At 37.6% G+C, this 26,433-nt stretch overlaps 1 protein-coding gene and 1 non-coding gene across 7 annotated transcripts in view; both read left to right on the top strand.

The window, feature by feature from the left end:
• The window catches only part of EPS8 (EGFR pathway substrate 8, signaling adaptor), a 196,986-nt gene that overhangs the window by 147,468 nt on the left and 23,085 nt on the right, over positions 1-26,433 (top strand). For all 6 annotated transcript variants that reach the window (XM_070371150.1, XM_070371146.1, XM_070371147.1 and 3 more), the window contains 8 exons: positions 1,403-1,476; positions 2,822-2,948; positions 5,235-5,323; positions 5,694-5,768; positions 12,683-12,831; positions 16,097-16,280; positions 21,521-21,654; positions 24,890-24,989. In XM_070371150.1, the coding sequence (XP_070227251.1) occupies positions 1,403-1,476; positions 2,822-2,948; positions 5,235-5,323; positions 5,694-5,768; positions 12,683-12,831; positions 16,097-16,280; positions 21,521-21,654; positions 24,890-24,989 (932 nt within the window). The remainder of the gene's footprint in view (positions 1-1,402; positions 1,477-2,821; positions 2,949-5,234; positions 5,324-5,693; positions 5,769-12,682; positions 12,832-16,096; positions 16,281-21,520; positions 21,655-24,889; positions 24,990-26,433) is intronic.
• On the top strand, positions 6,837-6,908 carry TRNAY-GUA (transfer RNA tyrosine (anticodon GUA)). The gene has a single exon. It is a non-coding gene; the product is annotated as a tRNA-Tyr (tRNA).

Below are 26,433 nucleotides of genomic sequence, written 5' to 3'. Positions count from 1 at the left end.
CCTCGGTCTGAAAGATCCCCTGAAGGAGCAAACAGCACCCCACACCAGTATTCTTGCCTGGAGAATCCCATGCATAGAGGAGCCTGGCAGCTACAGTCCACAGGCCCCAAAGAGTCAGACACAGCTGAGCATGCAGGCACGCATGTAGCCATAGCTCTGCCCTGACTCCACGAGAGATCTCTGTAGAATAGTGGCAATTGCATCGCGTTCCTAGCAGTGCCTCAGACTATGAAAAACTCCGAGAAATACTGCATATCTTTCACTGTGTCCTCCAAATGGTATTTTGGGAACACAGCAGCAGAGTTCCTAATACCTATATTTCAGCTTCAACTTTACTGTTGCCCAGTATACCTATAACCAAGATAGCAGCCAACCGCATGTAAAAACAGCAGCTAACTGGCTAGATTTCATATATGGAAATTGTACTGATTAAGTTTCGTAAGACTCAGTGATTTTTTTTTTCTTTTTTGGTGAATATTCCATTTAAGGGTAAAGTTAGGCATAGAGGAGGCATAGCAGTTTGCAGTATTTTTTGCACTTCTCTGTATTGAACATGATGAGCCATGAGGATCCATCATGAGTTGTGTTTCCATTTAGTGATGATGCAGTTCTCCTGTTCCATCCATCCCTTTTTCTTTCACTTCATCTACTGAGAAATCTTGGAATGAGTATCTGTGTTAATTGAAAGTGTTAACAGTCTTGTAGCTGGAAGGAGTTCAGATAATGATACTGATTATCATGCCCTAGTCAGCTGAGCTAACATAATATCTCGCGACTTTTGTTCTTCAGTTTGCAAATTCTTGTAGGTATTTCTGCTTTTAAAGCATATAGCTTCAAATGAGAATGAGCCCAACATTGTGGGCTTTAAGCTTAATTACAAGTGGAATATTAGAAGCCCTTTACTATCAGAAGACCCAAAGCTTTACTATTATCACGATGTTAGAAAGTATGAGAATGAGGAGCTTTAAAACTTAGAACTTAGTTGGCCCCTTTTAAGAAATTGGTGCTTAAAAAACGTGTAAATTTTTTCTTCTGTAGGAATTAAAGGGCACTAAGTTGGGCTTGTTTCCACAGGCATCTGACGTTAGAAGAGAGAGAATAGAGGGGACATTACAGAGTAAATCAATACCATGCAGATGGAAGGCTGGTACTTCAGCTCTGTCAAGTGTGGTGGTGGGAATGAATGTCAGAGGTGAGGGTGAGGGTGGTGAGGATGTGTGTCAGAGGTGCTAGTGGCGAGGGTGCAGGCCAGAGGTGATGAGCACAGCTTTGATTTTTGTATCCATTGCAAGTGTTTACTTTTGCCAGTGACACTCTTTTCTAGACAGCTTGCATGTCTGCTTATCTATATTGGTATCACTTAAGCAATAGGTTGAAAGATGTATGATTTTCTTTTCTTTAGTTGAGAAACAGAGAAATTATTACCAGCAGGAAGAAACACCTGAGATGATGGCAGCCCGCATTGATAGAGATGTGGTAAGTGAAATAGTCATCATTAGGTCATTGGCTTTCTTTTTTTAGAGAAAAAATATTAACAGAAAAAGTTAAGTTGATTTAAATCAAGATATTTTGTGGAAACTATATTTTTTCTTTACAGTGGTGGCTATGACCTTTGAATTATTTTTTTTTCTAACAATTTTTGCCTTTATGCCAATATTTAGCTAGTAGACTATGGCTGTGATAGAACTAGGATATTAACTGGTTTACAAAGGAGTTTAAGTTGAATTGTCAAGATTTGAGGGATTTTTCTTTTCTTGTAGTTTGTAATCTATAATTAGAATATCTTTTTAATTTGTCTTCCTGGAATTTATTCTAAAATATTTTATAATGCCTGAAAGATAAAAGTTAGGTGGCACTTCTTAAGGATAGATAAGTATATTTTAATACTTTATAAAAGATAAGGCTATATTGATTTTGATTTCTCTATAGTAATTTCCTGGCAAAATGACACTGCCCTGTGACATAATTATAAAATATAATGTCAGTATAATTGCTTTTTATACACTACTTATGTTCTGAGCTTATTGGGAAACAAATACTTAAAGGACTTTAGAGTTTTAAATTTAATTTTTATATTACAGTGTTACTTGTTAACACTTAAAGGTTTATTTAATACTCAAAAGCTTATTTAATCTCAGTTTTTAGTCTTTAAAAGAATGCCAAGTTTCACACATAAAAAGAAGTCAAGAAAGACTATAGTATGTATAATATACGGTATATATTAATATAATATACGATATAATATATAGTATAATTGAAGTTGATCCCATGATCTGTGAAAGCATAGTGCATCATTAATTCTGCTTTACCCTGTAGAAACTCTTAGTAATGCCTATTATTACACATTATGAATGTGTGTGTTAGGTTATCACAGCATTCTATATACCCTTAGTCCTGAAAAATAATATTGTCATTGCTTTATTGGGAAATTTATTAGAAAAACTGAAATGCTAGTGCTATTCTAACAAACTATTTTCTTAGAACCACCCCCCCCCACTGACTTTATGTGGGAAGAACACAATGAGAAAATTAGAGTCATTGAAAATAGTTAATCTGAATATATGTTGTGAATGTTTTCTTTATGATGTTGAAAATAGAATAAAATAAAACTAAATAAAAATGTAAATGTTAGACTTTAGCCACAGGTATGCTAGTTGAATACTTTTTCTTAGAATTAGTGATAAAGTTGAAATTTATATGTGGGAAGTGTTGCTTTGTCTTTTCTTTCTTTTAAACTTTCTGATTTTCCTTCACAGTGTAAAGCTAAGGCAAAAATAGTTTTCTTCTGCTTTATAGTTTATTCTGTAATTTCTAATTTCAGCAAATCTTAAACCACATTTTGGATGACATTGAATTTTTTATCACAAAACTCCAAAAAGCAGCTGAAGCATTTTCTGAGCTTTCTAAAAGGAAGAAAGCTAAGAAAGGTAAAAAGAAAGGACCAGGAGGTAAGTTGGATTTTCTTAACCTTCTAAAGAACCACTCAGAATGCCAGTGCTAGGCAGAGCTGGCACTTCAGAGTTGTTAAACAGGACTCCATTGACCAGAGACCAAGATCCCTTTTTTGGTGTTGAGAGAACCAGTGATGTAGGCGGAGAGTACGATAAACCTGGGGAATAGCCCATTTGGTCCCAGTTTGGCTACAGTAAAGAAAGACTCTATTTTTTTTTCTTTTTTAAATTTTATTTTATTTTTAAACTTTACAATATTGTATTAGTTTTGCCAAACATCAAAATGAATCCGCCACAGGTATACCCGTGCTCCCCATCCTGAACCCTCCTCCTCCCCATACCCTCCCTCTGGGTCGTCCCAGTGCACCAGCCCCAAGCATCCAAATGTACTGTAAAAAGTCAAAAAAAAAAAAAAAAAAAAACTGTAAAATCAAAAACATTTTTAAAAGGTTGTAAAAGTATAGATATTACCTCAAAAAGTTGAAAAAGTTATAAGTAAATATTAAAACATATGTAATAGGCATAAGGCCAAAAGAAAAAAAAGAAAGACTCTAAGTCATTCTGCCTAAATTATTTAGAGACTCATTCAATAGTGGCCATCTGTCTATAGTTTTTGTTAGTCATTGTAAAGATAATGTCTGTTAAAGTCATAGCACCATTCTTCTCATATTTAAATTTTACTATAAATATAGAACCTCATTATTTTGTTAAATTAAAGGATTGACTCTGCTTATTAAAATAGTTAAAAATGTCAATGAATTTTAATTTTTTATCACAAAACTCCAAACAGTCAGGTCACCTTCAAGCAGTTTTTACATATGCTGTAGTTCAGTTATTTAAAATGACCTCAAGATATATTGGACTTCCCTGGTGGCTCAGACGGTAAAGTGTCTGTCTACAATGCGGGAGACCCAGCTTTGATCCCTGGGTTGGGAAGATCCCTTGGAGAAGGAAATGGCAATCCGCTCCAGGACTATTGCCTGGAAAATCCCATGGGCAGAGGATCCTGGTAGGCTACAGTCCATGAGGTTGCAAAGAGTCAGACACGACTGAGTGACTTCCCTTTCCCTTTCCTTCCCTTTCAAGATACATAAAATTATAATTTTGTAACAAAATGGTATAGATGGAAATATATAAGAAAAGAATAAATATCCTTTTCATTACACATGACTTCCACGTCTTTCTCTAGCTCTGTCTATATCATAAGCATGTAACAGTAGACCTGTCTTCTAGAAGTATGTATGTGGATATACTTTACCTCATATATTCTGAAATTCAGTATTATTGCTTTCTGATGTACTTGTTGCTCTTGTACTCTTTACAAAGGGTATGCCATCTTCTTGGTCATCCAAATTCAGAACCATAGATTTTTTTGTGAGTCCATTCTTTAGTTTATAACCAACATTGATTTTATTTTTTCAGCCTCTCTTGTATAAAGTATTTTTCCCTTTTCAGTTTCATATCCAGCAGCTGCCTCAAGGTACCTCATTTTTTACCCAGCTTTCTAAGCAACCTTCAAGCCTCTAGTCTTCCGTTTTGTGAGGACATTCTTCTTAAAGGTGTAAGGCAGTTACTTCACTTTTTCTGCTGAAAAGCTTGTTAATCCCATGTTCTATTGTTTATATAAGTCAGACTCCTCACCCTGGTGGTCAAGGTCATTCACAGTCTCACCTTGATCTACTTTTCCATTCTCATGTGTCTTTGCTTTTCTGTTTGTTGTTTCACATAGAGACTATTTCCTTTTTCCATGTTTTTGCTAATGCTGCTTTTAGTCAACCATGATGTTTTTCTTACCAAACTGCCCTGGAACAAACTTTCCAAATCCCATCTAAAAACTGCTTTTCCCAGGACACATCCTTAAGTATACATTTCCTCATTTGTAGTCTCTTTGTAGCCTCAGTTGACACATCTCTTACTTATCTGATTCATATCGTCTATGGATTTTTAGGGCCTTAGGAGTAGGATGTGTAACTTATACAACTTACACATTTTTATAGTCTTCACGGTGATAAACACAGTGATTAGCATGTAGAAGGGCTACAGTATAAATTTATGGAACCTGATGAGTAATCTGGTAGCGCCTAAGAGTACAGTAATCCATTTCAAGGGTTGGGTGATCTTAATTTGTTATAGTCAGTCTATGAGAAGTGGGAAGGTGACTAGGTAGCATGATATCCGATGTGATCATCAAACTTTACAAACATAAATGTGTTTTCTTTTCATCGATTAAGTTTTCTTGGAACTTTGCCCTCATCTACCCGCTTCTCCTATTTAATTCTTTAGAGGGTGTTTTAACACTGCGGGCAAAACCTCCACCTCCTGATGCATTTGTGGACTGTTTCCAAAAGTTTAAACATGGATTTAACCTTCTGGTAAGTGAAATTTATTTATGTACTATTTGAAGCAACAAATGAAAGAGATCAGAGTCTAGCCAGGATGTACCTGATCAAATTAAGAGATTAAACTGTTATTGTAGATTTTTTTGTATGTGTTTTTATTTGCCTTTAATTAGAATAGCAAATTGCAAAACTTATACATCTAAGACACTTGACCAAAAAAGGATGACTCTAATTTTTAAAATGAAATTCTCCTAATTTAATTCAGTGCTTGCTAATTGATATTCCAAAGGTGAAACTAGTAACAAAACCTCTTCTTTTGAGTCTAGGTTGAACCTTTTTGAATGTCTGTCTTTGGCCTGATTACATTGCAGTAATGTGTTTGCCTGCTTTTTTAATCTTACAGGCCAAATTGAAATCTCACATCCAGAATCCTAGTGCTGCAGATTTGGTTCATTTTTTATTTACTCCATTAAATATGGTAAGATTTTGTTAATTTCAGAAAGTAATTATTCTTAGCATTTTTTCAACCCCACATATCTGTCTAGATTATCTTGATAGTTTTTCTTCATTGCCTTGCTTGGGTACTATTTCTTTTGGCGTCTGTTGTGTACATTGATGATGTGAAATTTGAAAGCTTAGAAGAAGAACTAAAGAGCCTCTTGATGAAAGTGAAAGAGGAGAGTGAAAAAGTTGGCTTAAAGCTCAACATTCAGAAAACTAAGATCATGGCATCCAGTCCTATCATTTCATGGCAAATAGATGGGGAAACAGTGGAAACAGTGGCTGACTTTATTTTTCGGGGCTCTAAAATCACTGCAGATGGTGACTGCAGTCATGAAATTAAAAGATGGTTACTCCTTGGAGGGAAAGTTATGACCAACCTAGACAGCATATTAAAAAGCAGAGATATTACTTTGTCAACAAAGAACCGTCTAGTCAAGGCTATGGTTTTTCCAGTGGAGAAGACTCCTGAGAGTCCCTTGGACTGCAAGGAGATCCAACCAGTCCATCCTAAAGGAGATCAGCCCTGGGTGTTCTTTGGAAGGAATGATGCTAAAGCTGAAACTCCAGTACTTTGGCCACCTTATGTGAAGAGTTGACTCATTGGAAAGACTCTGATGCTGGGAGGGATTGGGGGCAGGAGGAAAAGGGGACAACAGAGGATGAGATGGCTGGATGGCATCACTGACTCGATGGATGTGAGTTTGAGTGAACTCCAGGAGTTGGTGATGGACAGGGAGGCCTGGCGTGCTACGATTCATGGGGTCACAGGATTTGGACATGACTGAGCGACTGAACTGAACTGAACTGAGTATACAACATAAATGGCTTGAACAATATAGAAAGTTTTATTTCTCTCAAAACAGGCTAGGCATGAGGAGTCCAATGCTGACAGATAGCTTTGCTCTATGAAGTTACCCAGAGATCCAGATTTCTTTCAGTGAGATGTTCCTCCATCTCCTGAGCTGCATCTGATTCAGTCACTTGTTCATTCATTTATTTATTCAGCAAATATTAATTGGGAGCCTGCTACATGCTATGGGCTTCCCTGATGGCTCAGAGGTTAAAGCGTCTGCCTGTAGTGCAGGAGACCCAGGTTCGATCCCTGGGTTGGGAAGATCCCCTGGAGAAGGAAATGGCAACCCACTCCAGTATTCTTGCCTGGGAAATCCCATGGACGGAAGAGCCTGGTGGCCTACAGTCCACAGGGTCGCAAAGAGTCAGACATGACTTCACTTTCACTTTCACTTTACATGCTTGGCATTATTGGTAGTTCATCAAAAACAAAACACATAAATTCTTTTTTTAACCTTTTTATTTTGTATTGGAATACAGCCAATTAACAATGTTGTGATAGTTTCAAGTGGACAGCAAAGGGGCTCAGTCACACACTGACAGTCCAGGGTCTGAGGTGGCCCTGGAAATAATCCTGATGAGAGATTATGTAGTTGCGACCAAGTAACTAACATTGGAGGTAGTGAGAAGTGTAATTCTTGTTATTAAACAGAAGCAACAGGAGTTTCTGGCAGATTGTAAGTGTTGTGTAAGAGTCCAAGATTTCTCCACAGCAAAGGGGCTCAGTCACACACGTGTATCCATTCTTCCCCACACTCCCGTCCCATCCAGGGTGCCACACAACGTTGAGCAGGGTTCCCTGTGCTCTACAGTATGTCCTTGTTATTCATTTTAAATATAGCAGTGTATACATGTCTATCCCAAACTACCTAACTATCCCTTCCTCCTTCTCTTCCCTCCTGGCAGCCATACATTCATTCTCTAAGTCTGTGAGTCTGTTTCTATTTTAAATAAGGTCATTTGTATCATTTCCTTTTAGATTCCACGTTTAAGGGATGTAATGCAATATTTCTTTTTCTTTGACTTCACTCAATGACAGTCTGTAGGTCCATCCATGTTGTTGCAAATGGCATTGTTTCATTCTTATTAATGGTTAGGTAATATTCCATTGTACATATGTACCACATCTTTTTTACCCATTCCTCTCTCAGTGGATGTTTAGGTTGCTTCCATGTCTTGGCTGTTATAAACAGTGCTACGATGAACATTGGGGTACATGCATCCTTTTGGACCATAAAACACATAAATTCTTATTGGGACTTATGTTGTATTATGTAGTGGCAGCCAATAATCTGAAAAATGAATAAATAATTCACTCAAAATAAATCCTGTGTGGAAAAATACAGAGAAGGAGACAGGGAGTGCCATGTGTGTGTGTGTGTGTGTGTGTGTGTGTGTGTGTGTATGTTGTGAAGTATTACACTTTTTTGAATAGGGTTGTTTGAGGGAAGGACTCACTGAAAAGGTATCATTTGAGGAAATGAAGTAAGAAATGAGTCATGTGGATTTCTGAAGGAAGAGACTTCCAGGCAGAAAACAGCTAATGTTGGTGCTCTGAGACAGTAACATGTAAATCCTGTTCTTGGAAGAAATAGGTATTGTCACTTGAATGGAATAAAAGGGAGCCCAACTAGAGGGAGATGAGGTCAGCAAACAGGAGGACATATCCTATTGGTCTTCACTGATGATTGTGGAACCTTTGACGCTTTTGGGGGGTTTCCAGCAGAAAAGGATTGCTTTGGCTGCAGTGTTTAGAGATTTGAGGGAGGAAGGGTCTGAGGTGGCCCTGGAAATAATCCTGATGAGAGATTATGTAGTTGCGACCAAGTAACTAACATTGGAGGTGGTGAGAAGTGTAATTCTTGTTATTAAACAGAAGCAACAGGAGTTGCTGGCAGATTGTAAGTGTTGTGTAAGAGTCCAGGATTTCTCCACAGTTCTGGCTTGAGACTGGAAGGATGGACTAATTATTAACTGAGATGGGGAAGACTGTGAGTAAAATGGGTTTTTGGCAGGAGGTAAGGAATATTCTTTAGATAATGTCAAAACTGAGTTATGTCCAGATGGAGAAATTTGAATTGGTAGTTGAATGTATGAATCTGGGGTTCAATGGGGAAATCAGGCTAGAGTTATAACTGTGAAGATCCTCTGCATACAAGGCCATGAAATTGGATGGTGCCACCAAGGAAATGATGATAAATAAAAAAGAAGGGGTGATGAAGCCTTAGGTTGTTTCAGTGGTAAGAGAGTGAGAAGAATCAGCAAAAAAGTGAGAATAAGCAGGAAATCAGGAGAAGAAAAACAGGAGTATCATAGTAGGTATTCTAGAAACCAGATGAAGAAAATGTTTGCAAGAGGAAGAACTGAGATACTCAGGCTAGGCACTTCTAATGTGGAAGCTGACTTACCTCCGTGTCCTAGTAACAGCCATACAATGGCAAAGAAAAATAACTTTAAGAAGGTGACTGAGCTTAAACAGTTACTGGCATTATCCAAATGGTGTGGACTTATTCATATGGCCATGCCTAACACCAGAGGCATGGCATCTCCATTGGAGCAGCTATGAGTCCATCTAGAATGTAGGGACTTCTCTTTTTAGAAGGAAGAAGGAGAGAACGGATAGTAGGGGATAGTTAATAGTCTTTGAAGGTCCATACATGCCAGGTATAGTAATGTGTTCATAACACAGGTTTTCCTGCAGAAAACTCCCCTTGTGTTTTTGTAAAAAGCATATTTTTATATAAGGTGTAATTTTTGAAGCTAACAAAATGGTGCATTGGGAACAGTGACTTTATGAAGAAGCTGGATATTTCCATGATTTTATCCAGCAAAAGGTTATACCACTTGTGTCGTAGGCCAGGATCCAAGATACACATTTTCATCTTCTAGATTTTCCATGCCCAGGTATAGTCTTTTCTTATACGTTTAATGAAATAGGTACAGTAGTATGTTCCTTCCCATTTTCTCTTTCTTTACAAACCGTGTAATAGTGGGTTTTCCAAGCTAACGTGTACCACTGTCTTGTCTTCCTGGACAGCTAAGAAAATTAGCTGAAATAATATTTGAGGGCACAAAGAAAAGCACTGGGATTTAAGAAAAGCATGGCAACAGAAAGCAGGTGAAACAGTTGTTAGCTTTTCGTACAGGCAGATCCCAGAAGAGACTGGGCTACAAATCACTCTTCTCTAAGATACAGCATAAGACCACACATTTGATGTCATTCCTTTTTTTGTGAGGAGGGCAAGTGAGGGAGCCACGGTGAGAAGACAGAATCTTTCTTTTAAATACCTCTATAAGGACAGTTTTCTGTTTGATGGAGTGGTTTTGAATGGTTCATCCTGTAAAAAGAGCAAATGATTGCTTTATAGAATAACAGTAGCAATAATGATCATCGTTAGTGGTATGTGACTGCTCTGTGTGTTATTTCTGTGATCTTTTTTTAAAGGGTAAGAATGGTAACTATGAAGCAGATAAATTTCACTAATTTGATTTAGAGCATATGAAGACCATAGCCACTGAGTTCTTCAATCTTTATAAAAAATGGAGCAAATTCAAGCATTTCTCATAGGTTTTGCTTCAATATCAGAAAAAATGAGAAAAAGAATCCAGGTAACAAAAAGGAATATACGACATTCTTCTTTCCCCAAGGGTAACTAGACAAGACCTGAAGTAGAATATGAAATGAATACTGTTTTACAAACATTGGAAAGTAAGTAACCTTATCAACATGAATTTCAGAACTATCTTGTGATAAGCAAGATGGAAGATGAAAGTTCAAGGCTACATCAATAATTTATGAATGTGTCCCTACGTTGTTGCTATAAATAGAGCATCTGATTTCTACTTGCCTAGTTATTGTTGAATAATTCTTGCTTTTTAAGCACTTTTAAAAATTGGATCAAAGCTCTCCATATGCAAAGAAACTGATTCTAGCTCATTAACAAAATTTTTATTCTTTATTCTTCAACACATTTAAAACTATCTTAGTTTGAGTGTTAGGAAGTATTGTTTAGAAAGCAGTTTTGCCACCTCCTTTCATTCCATTCACAGTCTTTCACAGATCATAAGTAGGTATTAGACATTACACAGAATGAAACTATAAAATGATGGGACTGGTTTCCCTAACATACAAAAATTAGTTCTTTGTAATCAGGCTATGCATCTGAAAACACTGATTTATTTTATATTTTCGTTTCTCAAAAATGACTCCTTATTAATGGTCTCCCAAACATAACACTTCAGTTGCTTCCTTCAGTGTGCTGCCTACTGAGTCACAGACGTTTTATTTAGACAAGAGAAATGGATAGGTACATTTATTCAGTGCCTGCTGCCAGCCAGACAAAATTTTGTGGTTTTAAACTTTTTGAGTTACCATGTGTGCAATAGATAGCTAGCAGGGAACTTGCTGTATGGCACAGGGAGCTCAGCCCAGTGCTGTGTGGTGACCTAGAGGGGTGGGCTGGGGGTTGGGTGGGAGGGAGGCTAGAAGGGAGGGGATATATGTATACATGTTCACTTTGTTGTATAGCAGAAACTATCATAACATTGTAAAGCAATTATACTCCGATTTAAACAAAGACATGTGGTTAAACCATAAGACTTCATGGGCGCCTCCCCTGTCCTCAGCGTTTCCATACAAGCATACCCACAGCACATACGTGTGCACACGTGCCTACTTACATTCTTAAGAGGGGACTTTGGCCCATGCCTTTTATTTACTTTCTTTTGGTCCCTTCCCTGTTCCCACTGCTAAACCAAAGATTTTAGTGTTTCTTTACTTACTTACTTTTCCTCTTAGTCATTGCTATCTATTTATTAGAGGTTCTAGGGCTTGGAAGTTTAAAAATCCCTGTACCAGGCTGTCACGGTAGGTTTTGTTCTCAAATAAGAGTCTGCCTACCTCCCTTATCCTTCATCTTTTCTTTCATGTATTCTCATTCATTGCCTAACCTTGTGTCTTCTGTAGTTCAAAGTCAGATAAACTTTGGTTCATGTTCTCAAGGGAGGAGAACTGAAAAATAAGGTCCATGTTACAGTGAAATGTGTGACTGATATGCATGCTTGCGGACCCCAGGGTGTGTCAGAGTTCCACTGTGGGGTTAGGAACGGCTTCTCAGAAGAGGTGGGACACAAGCAGAGTTCTAAAATGATGAGGAAGGGCCTTCTGGAGGTGCTGGGAACCAGCATGTGCAGAGACAGACATAAAACAGCATGGCAGGCTCAGCACACCAGGATGACTGGAGAGAAATTGACTCTTGGTCTGGTGCCATTCAAAAAAAGATCCCTTTATTCTTGTGCCATGTCTCCGGGAAGGTGAGATTTTTATAAAAGGGCTCTGGTTTCTGCTCTAGGAGATTACCATTTGTTAGCCAGGAAACAGCCCCTTGGAAGTAACATTGGAGCAGATTTCAGACATCTACCTATCATCATTTTGCTTATCAGAGAGTTGCACCTGTTTATTCGCATTTGCTAATCATGAAGTTATCTATTTTATATCAGGGCATTTCCTTGAATTAAATTCTGGGAAGCAATACCGTAGATTCACAGGACCATTTCTCCTTCCTTCTTCTCTCACCTTTCCCTCTGGATCCCTTTATTTTTGTATGTCTTTATAGGCACAGTCATAGACTGTTAACTCAAGCCTTGTTTCTCCCTAGCGTATTCATTTCGAGAACTGTATTTCTCAAGTTTGGCATAATAGATTTTCCAGTAAAGATATATGTATATATATTAAAAGGCAGCAATAGTTAAACCATCTGACTAAGAATTCTCTGGGTAACCATGAATATTTTCCAGGGAATGTACAGTCATGTGAAGCCAGTAGACAGATTCTGTGAAAACTGTTAAACTATTAACTTTTCATTTTAAATTATTAGTCACGATTGGGCTGGGCAGATTGATCTGGATCAAGATTTAATTGGAGTGTATAAAGACCACTTGTTTTTTTCATGTTTTTTTTTTTTTTAATCTACACATTTTTAAAATGTGCATATAATCATCATCTTCTTGCTAAAAAGTGACTTGTTGCCACTTTAGGTGGTGCAGGCAACAGGAGGTCCTGAGCTGGCCGGTTCAGTGCTTAGCCCCCTACTGACGAAGGACACCATCGATTTCTTAAATTACACGGTCAGTGCCGATGAGAGGCAGCTGTGGATGTCACTGGGAGACTCTTGGATGAAAACCAGGTAAACACACATACGTGTTTAGCATTGAATACCTATAATAACTTTTTTTAAAGCATAGCACAGCACATTTACTAGGGCTTCCCTGTTGGCTCAGATGGTAAAGAATCCGCCTGCCATGTGGGAGACCTGGGTTCAATCCCTAGGTTGGAATGATGCCCTGGAGAAGTGAACGGCTACCCACTCCAGTGTTCTGGCCTGGAGAATTCCATGGACAGAGGAGCTTGTTGGGCTACAGTCCATGGGGTCACAAAGAGTCAGACAGTACTGAGTGACTAAGGACAGCACACCTATAATAACTTTTAAGTGTTGTTTGTTTAGTACACAAATCTAGTGAGATATTTCATTAAAACCTTCTATGTTTGAAGGAGTAGATGTTGTAGATGAGAAGGCTTAAATTCTTAAAAAGCTGGAGGTCTAGTGGAGAAGATAGAAGTGTAAGGCATGATGAGTCCCAGGAGAAACTCATTAAAACTGTCACTTGGCAAGATGGAGCTGTCAGGAAGACGGTTTGGAGAGGAAAGCAGTTAGCTTTAAAAGAAGCCATGTGTTAGTCATGTTCAGTCACATCCGACTCTTCATGACCCCATGGACTGTGTAGCCCACCAGGCTTCTCTGTCCATGCAGTTCTCCAGGAGACAATACTAGAGTGGATTGTCATTCCTTTCTCCAGGGGAACTTCCAAAGAAGGGCTGGCATTTAAAATCATCTGATGATAACACCAGTGGGTACATGTGTATAATCATATGTGTACATTTAGTGTTTGCTAGGCACTCTACCATGCACTCTACATAGGTCCCTGTATTATGCCTATTTTATAGGTGAGGAAACTGAGGCAAAGAGAGATTAAGTAATTTTCCCAAAGCCGTACAACTCATAAATGGCAGTCTGGCCCTGGAGTAGATGTTCATAGTTATTTTGCTTAGGTGCCTTTCAACAGGCTTAGTGGGATTTCCACAAACATGTAGCAGGGAAAGGGCCTGTCCAGTCGAGAGAGTGGCATGAGTGAAGGCATGAAGCAAGCAGTCAAGAGAATGGAGTATGAATGTGGAATTAGCTGGAGTATGGACTTGGGGTTGTAGAGGATTGTGGAGAACAGGGAGTGGAAGAATGGTGGTGAATGAGGTGTACAGAGATAAGCAAGGCTGGCGTCTGAAGGCTGCCAGTGCAATGCTGAGGAGAACCAGTAGCTTTGTGAATAGGAGTGAGACACATACACAGCCACACCTTTAAAACGTCAGTCCGGTCATTAACTCTAGTAATGACGTGGACAGATTCACCCAAGGCATGAGGACCCTTGGGACAGTAATGCAGTTGTAGAGGTTCCTTATTAATCAGCATTCCCTGAGATAAAAACTGTGGTGGTGGACGTGGAAAAGAGGAGGGAATGATTTTACAATTATGTTTTGTCAGTAAGGTGACTCTGGTAAAGTAATCATTAACAATTTCAGTATTCGAGTTTGCTGGGCCAAGCAAGTTTCAAAAATATTTCTCATTTCATTATATATGATTAAATAATGTCTTCTCTCCTCATTTATTCCAATTTTTGTATTAATCTCACTGCATGGAGTAAATCATTCATATGATCACTGGGAAGTTTGTCTTCCTAAGGCTTTTAGGCTAGCCTAAAAGTAATGGACCAATTCATATCTTTTTCTCCTTTTTTCTATTGAAATATATATAAACCATTCCCACTTATATTTTGGACTTTGGCAACTGCTTGTGTTGGAATATGCTTTACATGTGGAGTGGTTTACCAAGCAGAAGATTCTTAACACTGCTGTTGCTGCTTTTACATTCAAAATATTATCTAAATTTATTTATGCATATTATTTATGTATTAATACAGAATGTATTATATGTCTCATACTATGTACAAACTAGTTAAATAGATTTCTTAAATCTATTAGATTTATGTAGATTATGATTTTATGGTAAGCATAGGTAGAGATCTTTTCATTTTTTTCCATAAACTTTATTCAATTTATCAGATCTCATAGTACTAAAATAGTCTAGGCTTTTTAGTTTCTCTGTCTTGGGTCCTACCTCAAAATGAGAAAATTAGTGACTACTAGCGATGGCACCCCACTCCAGTACTCCTGCCTGGAAAATCCCAGGGACGGAGGAGCCTGGTGGGCTGCAGTCCATGGGATCGCCAAGAGTCGGACACGACTGAGCGACTTCACTTTCACTTTTCACTTTCATGCATTGGAGAAGGAAATGGCAACCCACTCCAGTGTTCTTGCCTGGAGAATCCCAGGGACGGCGGGGCCTGGTGGGCTGCCATCTATGGGGTCGCACAGAGCCGGACATGACTGAAGCAACTTAGCAGCAGCAGCAGCAGCAGCAGGAAAACTACATCAGAAGGAACTCATATTGTTAGCTTTTGACATGAGAAAATGGTCATTTCCTATCCTGATTATTTAGAGTATTAGGAAATGAATATGCGGACTTAAAAACCCATAAAGATAAAAAAGAATCATAAAGGTACATAACAATCTGAATGATAGCTCACTTCATCATAGTAGAAATATAACCTGAAGAATTAAATCATGTGTGAAACATAAACAACATATTTTAGCAGAATTTAATAATGTCTCTCTCATTTAGTTGTTTTTGTGGTTCTTAAGTGATTAGGAGCTTGCAGGAATAAGTCTCAGAGTTATTAAGTAATGAATGGATCATGATTTTATTACAGATAAGCCTCACTTGATTTTACTGATGAAAATCTAGCTGATCCATTTAATATATAAAATCGGTAATCTGCTTCATTTTAGGAGAATTCATAACTTAAAAAGTCATGAGCCTTAAGAATGTTGTCTGCTGTTTCTCTTTTGAAAAATATATATCAGAAAGTATCATGGTGATGGGAGGGGAATGAAGAAGATGAAGATCAGAAACTGCTTTAGGTGCTTGGAGAACCTTATGCGCTAAGTACTCATCACACTTCTAGCTTTGCATTCTTTCTTCAAATTGTCAAAGACCTATATCCATGTTAAAAGTTGAGTTGATGGAGCATTAAGGCAATGTAGTGGAAGCAGATCATGAAGTAGAAATTGGCCTTCCTTTCATGTATCACCATTAAATATAAGCATAAACATGTAAGGTTCTCTGTTTGGATGGAAAGAGGGCAGACTAGGTGTGAACTGTTTTTGCTGTTGTTTTCATTTTTGTGTGTGTGTGGCCAGCCTTACTGAAGGTCATTTTGAGCATAGAAGCATTTCTTAATTTCTTAAGACTGTTCACTTGTCTTAACGTCCTCCCACAGAGCAGAGTGGCCAAAAGAACAGTTTATTCCACCGTACGTCCCTCGGTTCCGCAGTGGTTGGGAGCCCCCGATGCTGAACTTCATGGGATCATCAGTGGAGCCAGATCTCTATCAACTGAATGAGTCTGTGGCAAATGCAGCAGAACATCATCGCAAGCAAGAAACAAAGAGATTATCCACAGAGGTAGTCTTTCGGCATCATCTATTAAAAAAAATGGTTTATTTTTGGCTGCACTGGGTCTTTAATGCTTTGTGCAGATTTTCTCTAGTGGTGGTGAGCGGGGGCTGCCCGTCGTTGCGTTACAGGGGCTTCTCATCGCGGTGGCTCCTCCTGTTGTGGAGCACTGGCTTCAGTAGTTGAGGCAGGAGGGTTCAATAGTTGTTGCACAGGTGCTTACTTGCCCTGCTGCACGTGGGATCTTCCCAGACCAAGGATTGAAGTGGTGTCCCCTGCACTGGCAAGCAGGCGGATTCTCATCCACTGAGCCACCAGGGACGTCCTTGGTATCATCTTTTGAGGGAGGTGCAGTGATCTGTGCTGCTGCTGCTGCTGCTAAGTCGCTTCAGTTGTGTCCGACTCTCTGCGACCCCATAGACGGCAGCCCACCAGGCTCCCCCGTCCCTGGGATTCTCCAGGCAAGAACACCTGAGTGGGTTGCCATTTCCTTCTCCAATGCATGAAAGTGAAAAGTGAAAGTGAAGATGCTCAGTCGTATACAACTCTTAATTCTGATTGTGAGTTCTCACTTTATTGACCTGAAGATTGTTCTCGACTTGTGACTGGATGTCCTGCGGCTCTAAGTTACCTCTCACCTCATTGTCATGGTGACAGTTGCTCTGTTTCCCTGTGAAGCCTGAACCCAGCCGGTATCACATCTCACAGCCTGCTGGCTCTCCTCCCTGCCCTTCATGCCAGGGCTCTTGAGCCTTGATGATCCCATCTTTTGGACTCTGTACTTTCTCTCCTTATCAGGGAATTGCCTGATAAGCAGCTGCTGCTCATTTTTCCTATGTTTCTCTCCCATCATCAGACCCTCAAGACAGTCCCTCAGACCCAGGACCTCTAAGCCTGTTCCAAGCTGCTCTTTCCTGAATGCCTCATTTCTTTCTTTCTTTTATTTTTTTGCCTCATACTAAGCCTTCCCAAGTCCTATCAGCCTGGCTAGAAGGCCAGAGCTTCTCCTGGACTCAAGTCCTAGGTCCAAATGATGACTTACACCACTATTACACCCTGAGGAGATCGTAAAATTTATTGTATCTTTTATGATCTTTGGTAGGCTTTAGACTGTAATTTATTGGGAGAGTGGATTGAGGGATTCAAATTGGGTATGTTATCTTTTCACATTCCTTAAAAATGAGTTTTTCTTTGACAGAAAATTAAACACCATTTAAAGTGGAACCAAATCAAATAGCGTGATTGGAACCCAAGGAGTTAGACAGATGAGGTCTAGTTGGAAGGAGAAACACAAAATTCATGGCTAGATCCTCCTCGAAGTCCTGTTCATCTCCTTTATTGAATTCCTTAATTTTCTCAGATCCCTGTGGGTATTTACAGTGTGGCAACTTTGATATCAAGGAATGAAATAGCAAATCAAAGTAAATCCTCACTTTTAGGGAGAAACATTTATATAAGTTAAATTTCTTAAAATCAATTCTTTGGACAATAGACATAGTGTTAGAATGGTTAAATTCTGAAATTTTACAAATAAAGCAAATATACTACTCTGAAAATAATCTTTTTCTACTCTGTTTTTTTCTCTGGCTGCAGATAATGGTCGGAGTGAATTCTGTAACTGCCTTTCCCTCTAATTGCGTGATTAAAAAGATGACCTCACAGTTCTTGGCCCTGGTTAGCAGACATATGTCCCTAGCTGTATTTTATAGTTCAGACCTCATCACAATGAATTTTCCCTCCTCGTAAAGGGTAACTTTTCTGGAGGAAAAAAAAATGTAATCAGTCATGAAATTATGATACACTTGCTGTTGCTATAGTTACAGCTGAGTATTTTCAAATCATAGAAATTTTTTGCTTACAGTCCTCAGATCTTAAAGAAGGAAATTTATCCATTTAATAATATATGCCTCAGAGATTCACTTTTGTGAGTTCTCTTTCAATTTGTGCATTTAAAGAGAGAGTAATATGTCCTGGCTTCCAGTGTAAAAGTTTGTCTACTCGTAGTGAATAAGTATCTTTACAAGAATTATTGAGAATTCTTCCTTGTAATGAGTTATCATTTTCCCATTGTAAACTATTTTCCATTGTATGGCTTGAGCACTTATTCAGACGTTTGAAAAAAAAAAAGGAACTGAAAAGCACCTGCTAGCAGTTCTTGGGGATTTTATGCCTTAAGATTTTGTTGGAAAAGAGGCTAAAGTAATGGTGATTTAACAATGCAGAAAATGCAATCATCCCCAGAAGAGAGATTTTATTATACTTCAGTGCAACTATAGTAGATGCATTTAGGACAAGACTTGGGTGATTCAGGATCTGGTGATTTTGTTTTGAATTGAAAGGCATAGGTGATGAGGAGTGGCAAATATGGGTGGCGATACTCAGCTTCTGTCCTTCCTCAGAACCAGCAGCCGCCTGAACTACGTTGTGTAGTCATCACAGTTAATCAATCTTCATCATTTCTCTCCTCCCTGCTAATATTCCCAGTTATTCTCAAAGCCAGTGATTTCATACCATCTGACCACAGTCATGTTCAGAGCCAGCCAGAAGGTGTGGGTGGTTCTTGTTTCTTCAACTCGTCCCTTTATAATAGTGTTTAATAAAGATGGCCTGATCATCTAGTGCCTGTGCTCGCTCCTACGGATATGATAAACTGAATTAAAGTAAGCCATTTGTTCTTTATTTTTTACTTAGAGTTTCACAGAAGTGTAATTGACAAATAAAAATATAAGCTTTTTAAAGTCTATTTCATTGTGATTTGATGTAGGTATACATTGTGAAAGGATTCCCTGCCCTCTATCTAGTTAGTTAACACACCCATCACCTCACATATTTATCTGTTGTTGAGAACATTTATGTTCTACTCTCTTAGCAAGTTTTAATTATATAATACAATGTTATCCACTGTAGTCCCCACATTTTACATTAGATCCTCAGAACTTATTTATTTATGGATGAAAGTCTGTACCCTTTTACCAACCTCTCCCTATTTCTCCCACCTGCCCCCTCAACCCTGGCAACCACTTTTTTACTCTCTGTTCCTATGAACTTGATTTTTTTTTCTTTTTTACACACCACATATATCAAGTGGTGTTTGTCTTTCTCTGCCTGGCTTATTTCATTTAGCATAATGTCTTCAAGGTTTATCCATGTTGTCACAAATGGCAGGATTTTCTTCCTTTACGTGACCAAATAATAGTCCATTATATATTCACGTATACTGCGTCTTCCTTATCTACTCATCTGTAATAGGTTCATAGGTTCTTTCCATATCTTGGTTATTATGAATAATGCTGCAGTGAATTTTGAGGTTCAGAATTCTCTTTGAATTCCTAATTTCATCTTCTTCAAGATTATACTCAGTAGTGGGACTGCTGAATCTTATGAAAGTTCTATTTTAGTTTTTTGAGAAACTTTCATAACTGTTTTCCATACTGGCTGTACCAATTTTCATTCCCACTAACAGTACAAAAGGGTTCTCTTTTCTCCACATCCTTACCAATGCTTGTTATCCCTTGTCTTTTTGACAATAGCTGTTATCAGGTGTGACATGATATCTCAGTGTGGTTTTGATTTCCTTTTCCAGGATAATTAGTGATGTTGAACACCTTTACATAATACACCTGTTGACCATTTGTATGTCTTTGGAGAAATGTCTGTCCAATTCCTCTGCCCGTTTCCTAATTGGATTGCTTACTTTTTGCTATTAAGTTCTTTATATATTTTGGATATTAACCCTTTCTCAGATACATGATCAGATACATGATTTGTCCCATCTCATAGATTGCCTTTTCATTTTGTTGATGGTTTAAGCTAAGGTATTCAAATGGTAAAAATTGTTATCTGTATTTGTATGTTAAGTGCAGCATCCTGATAAATATTCCACAGGAGTACATTAAATGGGCATTTTGACATCGGCAGCAGTCCACTGGAGACATCTTCACCTCCTCTGTCTGTGGATGAACTTAGCCCTATGCCTGCCAACTTAGTCACTGGAATTAACTATAGAAAACATGCATTCAAAACTTTTCTGAAACATTCCCAGGTTCAAATATTTTGTCCCAGTGAAATAGCCAAGGAATTCTAATGCTTTAGGATCTGTTGTACAGTTACCATGTGCATGCATGTGTGCTAAGTCACTTCAGTCATGTCTGTCTCTTTGTGACCCTGTGGACTGTTGTTGCCCGCAAGGTGAGCAGGCAGGTTCTTTACCACTGGTGCCACCTGGGACTAGCTATCACAATTCATTGTATATAAGGAAACAATACAAGAATCCTTAGATGAGCTTTTTTGTTTGCCTTTTTTTTTTTTTTTTTGGCCACATATCTTTAAAGCTATGCTGCTTAATGGGACCCATAGATAATGGTTCTCCCTTTTAGTAGCCCAGTAGGCTCACATCTGCATTGTGTTAACAAAAGAAATGACTTCAGCATTTTCTCATCCTGTACTCTTGGCTGTCAAGATCAATGTTTTTCTGTGTTTCTGTTAACAGTAAATCTAATAATAGTGTTTCCATTTTTTAAGAACAACATACTGTCCATGTACATTTAAAAATAAGAATAAAGAGAGAGTAGGATAATTTTAATGTGTAGAGTTCAGATAATTTTCTTGCAGTAGTATTTCCTTTGGTAGGGTGTTAAAGGTTTGTTTCTTAAACATACAAAGCAAAGATTCAGAGTTTTATTTTTGTTGTTTTTCAATCAGTTTTATTTTATACAAGCTGTTAAACTCTGCCTAATACTGAAATCAAATTTCAAGTTATTGAAATTTCAGAGAAAAGAAGGCTTCCCAGGTGGCTCAGTGGTAAAGAATCCACCTGCCAATGCAAGAGATACAAGAGATGTGGGTTTGATCTCTGGGTGGGGAAGATCCCCTGGAATAGGAAATGGCAACCCACTCTAGTATTATTTCCTGGAAAATTCCATGGGCAGAGGAGCCTGGGAGGCTACAGTCCATGGGGTCACAAAGAGTCAGACACAACTGAGCCACTCACACAGAGGAAAGAATTTGTTTTTATACGTGGTTATTTCTGGAATTAAGATTTAGTCTTTGCACTGATTACCTTTTTTATTATAAGTAGGCCTTTGCCAAAAATGTATCACCCTCCCATTTCATAATACATTAACATGTAATAGTCAATCACTTGAAAATGAAACTGGTCACAGTGTAGTAGATGGTTCTTGCTAACTGATGCCAGTGCTCATTCAAATAGTTTTGGTGATTTTTTTAACTTTCCCTGCTTTGTCTTTCAGCACTCCAGTGTATCAGAGTATCCTTCAGCTGATGGGTACACGGCATTCAATAACATTTATGGAAGAGGGCCCCATTCGGACCAAGGGGAGGCTGCTGTTGCTTTTAAGCCAACTCCTCTTCGCCATGTAGATAGGTAACTTTTCATTAGCCTCATTTGGAGAGCTGTAGATGATTATCTCTGGTTTGACACAGATAGAGGTGCCAGTGTCTGCATTGTTCACTACTTCTTTAAACTTTCCATCTAGTAATTATCTGTTAAAGTTTCAGATGTTCCTTTGTAGAGCTGACTTTGGTGAGCAAGGTCTCCAGTCTATAATTCTAACAGCGCAAATGCCATTGGATGACTTTCCATGTTTTAAAAGATGCTTCTGACAGAATCTGTGAATTAAGAAGAATTGTTTTGAAACTCTCTAGTGTGTACCAGATGGTCTCTAAGGATCTTTCCAGCTCTGTAACTTTTAAAAGAAATAATTTCTATCTTTGTCTCTCCCAGCAAAAACAAACAAACCTTCCTTTAGATAGAAGTATTTAAACTAAATATAAACTGAATATTTAAATAGAATCAATGCCTTATTTACCACTTTACCATTTCATTCTGTATTTCATTTTTACTTTTCAGTTTCATACTTCATTTATTTTCCCATATTTACTCTCTCAAAAAATTCAGTGTAGGAAAAAATGGAGAATTAAGATGGGAAAGAAACAAATTGCATTGAAATAGGTTCACTTTTTAAATCTTATTTCCAAGGTAAACTGTATGTGAGGTTTATATGGAGACAACCCATGTACATAAGAGAAGGGAAAAGGTGAACTATTGATAACAAAGGTGTAGGAGAATGATCATTCAGATGAAGTGGGGTAGAGAGCTGGCCGCAGTACTTTCCTATCTCAAGCATCTCTTACTATGAGTGTTAGACACCCTTAATATTTCAGTATATGTTTTTCCTTAATAGAATCTAGACAAGGTGAGGTTTAATTTTTTTTTTTTTTTGCCAGGAGTGATAACAGAGGTAATACTTGAGTAAAATGATGTGGAAATTATACAGTTATTATTCTAAGGGCACTAGTAACATATTAAATTGAGTACAAAGAAAAGTCAGAAATGAGTAATACATTTTGAAAATGTCAACATATGAAAGAAGTTTTAATTATAGATTCAATTTTTAGTAGATACAGGTGAAAATCAGTTTTGAAGTTTAAAAATTATTTCATTGAAATTCTTCTTGAGTAACTTGTTCCTCGTCCTAATATTATCCTTTTCCTTTTTTTTTTTCCCTGTCTTAGCTGTGATTATTCTAGAAATTATTTCAGATTAGTGAAGGAAATTCCATTAGTGAAGGGATATTCAAGTGTAGAGACCTTAAAACTGTCAATATTTAGCCAGAGAAAGAATTTTTTAAAGGAGTAAACTGAATATCTCAGTTATCTTCGGGGGTCCAGTCTCTCAACTGGGCTTATTATTAACAGAAGCTGAATAGTTAATAGACACCTGGATCTTTGATGTTGCTAAGAAAATTTGTCATCATTCTTGCAAAACCTGAAAGTTTTCTGGTCTGAAATGTAATGCAGAGATTTGGAGTTTGTTTTTTATAATTATTATTAAACTCTTACTACATGCCAGAAATGCAGTAAATAGCATATGAAGTATATTCACTCTTCAGTGAAATTATAGTGCCTTTTAGGGAAAGCACTTTTTGAATTCAGAGCTCTCACCTTTGAGGGATTATAGTTTGCTGCTATTCAAAAGCAATTCGTGGCTTTTTTTAGAAGTCTCATCTCATTACCTTCTCTGTGTCTGCTCTATATCAGGTGTGTATTTCTATATGCAGACTCTGTATCAGGTGTGTATCTATTACTTCAAGTCAGAAACAGAGACCATACATTTGGATACATGCTGGATCTCTTAAGAAGCATTGGTACATCTAAAAAATTGCAAAGTGTGATTTTCAGATTGATGACTATGGTCAGTGTCTTACCCGTGTTTAATCTATAGAGAGCAAGAAACTATAAACCATGAAGATTTGTAAATTCTAAAGCACTTTGTAAGTGCACGCTGCCAGTTACTTCTAAGATGTACAAAATAGCAAAGACTGTCCTGCAGGCCCCACTGTGACTCAGTATTACAGACCATCTAGGTGGGCAACAAGCTGAATGGCCACTTCACAGGGAAAGAAAGACCAAGCATCTTTAGTTCCTTCCTGCTTTTTCTCTTACAGAAATATATGAGGAAACGTGGGAATGTAAATAGAGGAGAAGATTAGGGAGTAAAATTAATTTTAAAATAAAGTTTTTATTTCATTATTGCAATGAAAATACTAGTATATTGTTGACATGTCTCATTTTATTATATTATATAAAAGCATTTTAAAATTACCTTGTTAAATCTGCTAAATATCATTTAATGATTAAAGGAAGTGTTTGGTTTTTAAAGAAAGTTTCCTTTTAAAAAAATATACATGTTCTTGATAGTTGGGGAGTTTGGGATGGACATGTACGCACTGCTATATTTGAAACAGATAACCAACAATAACCTACTGTATAGCTCATTGAACTCGGCTGGATGCTATGTGGCAGCCTGGATAGGAGGGGAGTTTGAGGGAGAATGGATACATGTACATTTATGTCTTGAGTCCCTTTGCTGTTCACCTAAAACTATATATAACGTTGTTTTTGTTTTTACATAGCATTGTTAATTGGCTGTACCCCAATACAAAATAAAGTTTTTTAAAAATATACCTATTCTTACTCTTATAATAAGTTTATAGTAAATTAATTAACAAATTAAGAAGTTTTATTTGTCTTGAACTTAATCCATACCTTCCTTTGCAATGTAGATAACGAGACAAAGGTTTCCTAAAAATTAACACTTAGTCATAACGTTTTCATAGATATTTGGTTAATGAATTGAAGTCATTGCTTGAATCAGTGAAATCAACATATAATTTAAATTACCACAATTGGAAATTATCATCAGTCTCTTTTAATTTTATGACACATGGTAACATTGATCATTATCCTGGCCCTTTCATGGTAGAAATGTTGGTTTACAAAACAATATCCAATATTTTGGATATTGGATTTAATGGACAAAGAATTCAAAGATTTGCATTCTAGATTTGGCTTTGCACTAACTAGCTTTGTGATTTTGCATTATTTATTTTTACCCTGGCCATAGTTTGTTCATTTTAATGGTAAAATCGCCAAAGTTTCTTTTAGTTCTCATATTCTATAAGGTATAATAAAATACGTACTATCTAAATAACTTGTCCAAATGGTTTCTGGTAGAAATTGGCTTGCCTTAGCATTTTACTTCTGTTTTTCTTAGGAAAAGCTAGTGGGGTGATCATGTTTTTTCTTTCTTTTTGTAGAAATTATGATCTACAACCCAAGAAATATGCCAAGTCCAAGTATGACTTTGTGGCAAGAAACAACAGTGAGCTCTCAGTTCAAAAGGATGATATCTTAGAGGTAATAGAATTTTACCTTTTTATACTCTTAATAAAGTCAACTTGTTTTCCTTTTCCAGTGTATATCTAAACCTTCCTCAAATGCTGAGGTCAAGAAATTATTCTTCGGTATATTTTACCTTTCCAAGGATACAGCATATTATAGATACCTGTGTCTGTTTAGGAAGGGGTATCTGATGTGTTTGTTTTGGGGGGAACGTGGTTGGATTTCTTGACTTACTTTGCCCTCTTCCTTCTTCTGGACTTTATTTTTTCTGGAATTAAGGCTGATTATCACTTCAGATGTAGCTGCACCATAATTTTTGTTTTTGTTTCAATTGGAATATAATTGCTTTACAATGTTGTGTTAGTTTCTGCTGTACAACAAAGTGAATCAGCTATATGTGTGTGTGTGTGTGTATATCTCCTCCCTCTTGAGCCTACCTCCTACCACCCCATCCCACCCCTCTAGGTCATCGTAGAGCACCAAGCTGAGCTCCCAGTGTACTGTAATCTGTACACTGTATCTGTAATCCACTGGTTGTCTGTTTCACACATGGTAGTGTGTATGTGTCAATGCTGCTCTCTCAATTTGTCCTACCCTCCCCTTCCACGCTGTGTCCACATGCCCATTCTCTACATCTGCATCTCCATTCCTGCCCTGCAAATAAGTTCATTAGTATCATCCTTCTAGATTCCATATTTATGCATTACTATATGATATTTTTTCTCTTTCTGACTTATTTCATTGTTTGACAGACTCTTAAGTTCATCTGCATCATTAGAAATGACCCAGTTTCATTCCTTCTTACGGCCAAGTAATATTCCGTTGTATATACGTACCACATATTATTTATCCATTCATCTCTCAGTGGACATTTAGGTTGCTTCTGTATCCTGGCTATTGTTAATGGTGCTGCAATGAACACTGGGGTGCATGTATCTTTTTGAATTATGGTTTTCTCAGGGTATATTCCCAGTAGTGGGACACCATCTTATTTTAATAAGAGAAAACATTTCCTCCTTCCTGTTTTAGTATGCTTGCACAAATATACCCAGCAGTGAGTGTGTTAATGGTTTAGGGAATAATCCACCATGACCAAAATCCCTTTCTTTAGTTATAACTGAGACATCATCTTTTTTAATATATAATGTGGCCAGGTCATAATAGTTATTGTAAAAAGAAGTTTTTTAATATATTTCCTGTCTGTTCTAACAGTGGAAACAATAGACCTTTCCCAAGTGACTCGTCTTAAACACTTCTGATACCACAAATAGTTAGACATTCTTGGGAAGCAATATGGACCTGGGGTGGAATGGTACCATGCCTGTTCTATATTAGTCATTATAATTCTTAGTGTAATTCCTGAGAATCATTTAACCCACGTATGTTAGGGTTGAGTCAGTGTATTAGAAGTGAAACCATTTGCTTGGTCTAAGAATAAAGATTGAACTTCCTTCATAGA

The sequence above is a fragment of the Bos mutus genome, chromosome 5 (assembly GCF_027580195.1).
Source record: "Bos mutus isolate GX-2022 chromosome 5, NWIPB_WYAK_1.1, whole genome shotgun sequence".
NCBI classification, from domain to species: domain Eukaryota; kingdom Metazoa; phylum Chordata; class Mammalia; order Artiodactyla; family Bovidae; genus Bos; species Bos mutus.
Note: the sequence above shows the minus strand (reverse complement) of the source record. Positions and strands in the feature narration are given on the sequence as shown.